The 5992-nt window shown below is 37.3% G+C and overlaps 1 protein-coding gene across 1 annotated transcript; it reads right to left on the bottom strand.

The window, feature by feature from the left end:
• Positions 1-2247: 2247 nt before the first annotated feature.
• On the bottom strand, positions 2248-5738 carry LOC114757040 (cyclin-D1-1). The gene is made up of 5 exons (XM_028946034.1): positions 5381-5738; positions 5006-5092; positions 3897-4197; positions 3671-3801; positions 2248-3563 (listed from the first exon to the last, which is right to left on the bottom strand). Exons 1-5 carry the CDS (start codon positions 5642-5644, stop codon positions 3330-3332), a joined length of 1017 nt encoding a protein of 338 aa, XP_028801867.1. The 5' UTR covers positions 5645-5738; the 3' UTR covers positions 2248-3329.
• Between the last annotated feature and the right edge of the window lie 254 nt (positions 5739-5992).

The raw sequence follows: 5992 nt of genomic DNA, 5'->3' as shown, positions 1-5992 counted from the left end.
TGGCTAATATAATTAAGAAGATTAGGATATAGTAGTCTAGATGATGGTATTTACACACACACGCACACACATATATATAATAACATATTGAGTGGAGGAAGATGAAATGGAGTCAAATAATTAGCATCTAATCCAAATATAAATGGCTCCCACAAAATAGTTTAATTAAGAAACGCCAAATCAGAGTAATTGAAGATGGGGGAGCCGCCGCTCCTGCCTTTTAATTAATCGGCATGCTTTCATAACTTTATTCATTGGGGGATGACTTCCGATCCACATTCATTGATTTCAAAAATGATGAACCAAATTTTAGGGGAGGTGTTCGGATTAGCTTTTGAAAGTAATGATTTTACAGTGTTTGAGATAAGTTATGAGAAAACTTTTATCTCAACTTACATAAAAATATTTTTTTTATGTGCTTTTAGGTGCTTTTATTTGGTGTAATATACTCACTCCGGCCGGTCCTTTTATAAGGTACTCCATTTTCTTCTGAGAAAGGCTTTATAAAAAGGAATAGAGGAGTATTATTGACTAATAACATATATTTAAGTTGCTACGTGTTTAATTATAAATAAGTAATTTGGGGAATTATAATTTGCAGACCCCATTCGAATATGCTGAAGAATTTTGATATGGGTAAAGCAGAAGCAACAGAGCAATGTGAATGAAAGGGGCGATTATTACTTTGATGGATATGATGATGATGAGCACTCTTGTTAATGTGAACTAATGACCCATGTATTTGTTCAACAACGACGTGTTATACGCTCCAAAAAGGGGGCCAAAAAGAAAAAAACAAATTGGAATTAATGAAAAAGAAACATAGTGCCTGCAATAAATCAAATATCAGGTCGTGATAGTCGTGGACTGTGGTCCAGAAAGAGAGCACTATATCTGCTTCATCCTTCATCCATGCCACAATCAGTGATGCAGAGAACTAATTAACAAGTAAATAGCAATGAGTTTCATAGATAATTAGCTAAATTGATTGTCACCTTTCGTTTACTCTTCTTTTCTTTCTTTCATTTCTTTTCATTCATATACATACACACACACACATATATATATAGACAGAATAATAAAAAAATGGAAAAAGAAAAGATGAGACAGGGACAAATGCCTAACATTATGCTTGTTAATTACTGCACATATATCTTTTCATGATGAACACAGATAGACGCGTTGAAGTGTGTTAATTACTGAATACTTGCGATTGAGACAAATGATACATATTACCTCTTGTTCTTAATATAAAAATTAGTTTGATATTCAATTTGATCCTAAATATAAAACTGTAATACACTTTGTCTTTCATATTTATTTATTTATTTCAAAACGATCTTAAAAAATAACAACTATTTATTACAAATAACTAATTTTACAAATTTTTTCATCTACTCAAATTAGTCAATTAAAAGACCAGAAGTACTTCATGTGGGGGGACCTGGGCCTAATTGATATGCTCTTAGCCTTTGGGTTAAGTCTTTTCTACTCTGCAATCTTTATTTGCAGAAAAGAAATATTGTGTTAAAGTTACCTTTTCAACTTGCATATGTCTGGCTCTTTCTTGCCTTTTTTTCCATAATGCCAACTTTAATATATATATGTCCTCGCCAAACTCCTAGCCACTAGTTCATCCCATGACCTAACTTTCAAAAGTGATTCATCTACTACTTCCTACTGCTTCATAAGTTAGCTTCATAATTGCCTTATTGTTACAATTCCTTTTAATTACGGCAAGAAAGAAAAAGCAGTGAATTTGAACAGTAGCACAAGAGCATGTACACACACAGCCTGTAGGTTCAAACCTCCGTACTGTTCAAAGGGATTCATAATTCATACCAAAAACAAATACATAGTCCAGAAAACGTAAGAGATATTATTGTGTGTGAGCTGATGAGTAAAAGACATGAAGGTGTAAGGCAAGGACTAGTGCGTGACATTTCCGTTGGCCAGCCTGGGGGAGGAGTTAATAATAAAAGGATGAAACCAGAAAAGAACAGCCTGGAGATGATGATGTGTTGAGCAGCCATTGGCTAGTTGAGGAGTCACAGTCAATGAGTGAAAAGTGGGACGACCAAAGATTTAATTTGATTCAGAGTTGTGTCACACACACTAAATTCCAGGGAGTGGGTCTCATTGTTTCTTTTTCTTCGCTAATAGGAACAAACTGCATCGCTACAAACGTCAATCACATGTCATGCATAGTGACCACTGAGCATGGAGCACAGCCCAGAATGGGAGAAATTGGCAAAAGAAGGGAGTGAATATATAAAGAAAGAAATATTCTACAGATGGATCATGAGAGTATATTATATTATTAAAGAATTAAATACACAAGCACGCATGAAAAGGCCCCAAAGACCTATTCAGTTTTGTTTAGCCAATTAGGCTATAAAAAAGAGGGTAGTTCTCATCCCCTCTGGAAAAACAAATAAAAAATGCCAAAATTTAAACCTGTAGAGACGTGTTTCCATCACACGCTCGGAGGACGCCACACCAATAGAGTCCTGTAGGTATAGTTAGGCTGAAGCTCGAAGCCCAAAAAAAAAAGAAAAGAAACAAGCAGAGAACCTTATTTCCCTTGTGGGAAATATAAAAAGAAAAAACAAATATCACGCAAGCACAAGTGCATGCCGCGCACCTAAAGCGTCCGCATACAGTAGCCATCAGAAAGTCCACAAAATGAAGAGAGAAGACTGAGCTTTTTGCAATTTTTGGTGATCACTTTGGGGGCATCCACATCAAAGAAACGCGCAAGTTGATGTTGAAGGCAATGATGTTGGCCAGGATGAGAAGCTTGACTTGCGTATAATATTTAGGCTATTAACAGCTCAAACTTCAAAGTTTAATCTCCCAAGGTTTTGCCAACCCCATTGATTTTGTTGGCTCTCTCTGCTTTTTCTTTCAGAGGTTCTCCAGAGCACTGCCCCACAATGCGCCTTTCCTTTTGCGAAAAATCAATGCCACCTTCGAATTCCATCATCACCATCGCTCGCTTCGCTTCCTTCATGTTCATTCCACACACTTGCATGACCAAACCATTAAATGCATCTCTCTCTCTCTCAAAGATATATTTATGTCGCAGATCCCCACTCCCTTGGGAATCTGCAAAGCCATTAATGACTGGCCGTACCCACCAAAAAGAAAAGTAATAACAAAACTTTCCCAAACTCACCAAACTCTGATACATACAACATATGTATATATACTATAATCTACACCATCACTTCAGTCAATTTTTAATATCAAAACCCTCTGAAAAAATGCTGAGGTTTCTAGGCAATATGGACCACCATTATTTTTTTACCCCTCCTTTTTCGCCATATTCACTGGGCATTTCCTTTGTCATCATCCACCCACAAGCAGTTATTTAATTTCCTCCTTTTACTAGGCGACGACGAAGAGGAGGAGGAGGAAGAAGACGAAGACGAAGATAAAATACTTGAACTCACTCTGGGTTGGATCGTTACTCGCAACTGTGGTAAGACTTTAGGCAGCTTCCTCCGATTATTGTCAACCACAAGTTCTTGGATCAACTGGTAGCAACCTATGATTTTCTCCTGCACCCATCAGATACACATGTACTTCGGCATCTTTCCTTGAATCACAAGCAGGAAGAAGATATTTTAACCAAAAAAAAGATCACTCCGTATAGTTACATACTTACTTTTATCAGTCCCTGGCACCATGACTGAGCATGCTCAGGCTTAACAAGAGACCAGTTAGGAATTTCATTAGCTGAGCAAAGTATGGCCGCGACAGCAATACATGATGGCCGATAGGCAAGAAAGCTAGCCTCTGGACAAAAAGTGTACAAAAGAAAAGGCAATTAAAGATGAATGTATACACAACTCAAAACGTAATATGAGAAGTATTACTTGTACTTTATGTACCTTGGATATTAGATAAGATTATTTCTGTAGCCCGAGAAATGAGTAACCCAGTGAAAGTTCCCGTTGGATCCAGTTTGCAAGCAAAGAAATCTATGAAACTGAATGGCGTGATTGATCTTAGCCTCCAATCCAGAACACTCAGAACAAGTAGTTCCATCCGACGAATTGTTCTTGGCTCAAATATATATTTGGCACCTTCTACCTGTAGATCCAAAAGGGGCGGAACTAAAGGTTCCTCCATTTTTGCAGCTAATGACAAACAAGCAACAGATAAAAGTTGCATCGGCCACCCATCCGATTGCTGAAAACACGATTCAAACAGAAAGTAAATGAAAAGAGTAACAATGATAATCAGTATATAATTATTTTGGGTGAGATATTCTACTGTGAATGTTAAAGTACACCGCTATACCGTACTAGTATATATCGGTTACTGGTTACATATAACTTTTAAATGTTTATTAGTAAATAACTTGAGTTATGATGACTACGATTAATTATTAACATTTATTGATTCAAGTATTTGAGAGGCTAATGGAATAGTAATTCTTTGTTTATCTTTTTTTTTTTTTTCCTTTGGTCAATTAGCGAACCTTTATTATAAAGAAGAAAGGACGTTAACCAAAAGATCCAAGAGGAAAAGGCTCGAACATCTTTGGCGTAATAATTAGCATGTATGACTTACATTTGTACGTAGCCAATGAGACCCTAAAAAGCATTAGATATTTGCGTGCCCCACCAAAATAAATTTATGAGTATAAACAATTTTTGAGTTTAAAAATTTTATTAAAAAAATTATTTATAATATATTACATTCATTTTTAGTTATTTTTATTTTAGGTTAAAATCTATACAAAATTTTTAATATTATGTATATAACATCAATTAATTAATTAATTAAAGTTAGATTTTTCAGTGCATTTAATTTTCAGCCCGTAAAAAGTTTATTTTTTAATTAAATAAAGTTTACCATAGCAACGCACCATGCCTATGGATCATTTGGGCTGAAAAGTCAAAATCATTACGCATAGAATTTTTCCACACGCTCATGGTAATACTAATAACTAATCATGAAACTCCCAAGAACTTAACAAAAGTAGAAAACTCACAGGAAACTCCCGAGAATCCAAAAACCGGTCCAAATAGTTGACGGAAAGATACGCCGTCAGCGGCTGAAAACCATAGTGTGCTTGCACCTGCAAAACAGTAATCGTCAAGTTATATTTAATACGCGTGAAAAACACTGTGCGCCGTAAACTTCGTCGGAATCGGTGGCGAAACGGTGAAAGACGGAAGAGGTCAGAGGCGGCTTAGATCTAGAGATTCTCGACTGCTTCTAGGAAACGGTTACCGCCGTTGTGCATTTTCACGTGATCCATTTGGAAAGTTAATTAGCCGTCAACGAAAATGCTCCGGTGGCAAAAACGTAATATCGGTCAAAATCAGTGTCCAATGATTACAGATAAGGAAAAAGTTTTGTTTACCTTGAGAATCCATGCAACGGATTCTTCTCTGGCGGAGGCGTCGGGCGAATGAGATTGAACTCTGGAGAAATAATCGAATCCAGGAACGAAGTTGCGCTCCTCTTCGATGAATCCGGCTATCGACTCCTCTGGAACTACTGGCGATGGCGAGGAATCAAGGTCGGAGGAGCACTCCGGCGACTCTCCGGACAAGATTCCGGATGTATCCTCGCTGCAAAGAAGGTCGGAGTCACAGAAGTAGTGATCGGAGCAGGAAACCGACATGATGATCGGCACCGGTAATTCCTCATTCTCTTTCCATCGTTCCGGTTAAACGGTTGCAGGAAGTGATAGATCGGAGGAGTCGCCGGAATGCTATTTTGTGGTGAGGGAGGGAGAGGAGGAGAGGGGGAGGGAGGGGGGAGGGAGAGAGTGACTGTGTGTGTGAGCGTGTGAAATGAGTGAGCCAGATGAAGGTATTGAACCAGCTTGAAGCTCCTTGTCAGTTAAATACGCGGTGCTTGCCTGCATATTTTTATTTTTATTTTTTAAAAAACTGATGAGAGTTCTGTTTTTGGTAAAATGATGAGAGATATTTTGAGTATATGAAAAATTTCCTTCTTTCGGGTAAAA

Source organism: Neltuma alba, unplaced genomic scaffold (assembly GCF_004799145.2).
Source record: "Neltuma alba isolate B1F8T4 unplaced genomic scaffold, ASM479914v2 tig00010560_pilon, whole genome shotgun sequence".
Classification (NCBI taxonomy): Eukaryota; Viridiplantae; Streptophyta; class Magnoliopsida; order Fabales; family Fabaceae; genus Neltuma; species Neltuma alba.
Note: the sequence above shows the minus strand (reverse complement) of the source record. Positions and strands in the feature narration are given on the sequence as shown.

Coding starts and splice junctions, on each gene's coding strand:
- LOC114757040 (XM_028946034.1), bottom strand. CDS start 5,644: ATGTCGGTTTCCTGCTCCGATCACTACTTCTGTGACTCCGACCTTCTT. Junction 5,093..5,380: donor CCGTTGCATGGATTCTCAAG/GTAAACAAAACT, acceptor ACTGTTTTGCAG/GTGCAAGCACACTATGGTTT. Junction 4,198..5,005: donor TGGATTCTCGGGAGTTTCCT/GTGAGTTTTCTA, acceptor TCGTGTTTTCAG/CAATCGGATGGGTGGCCGAT.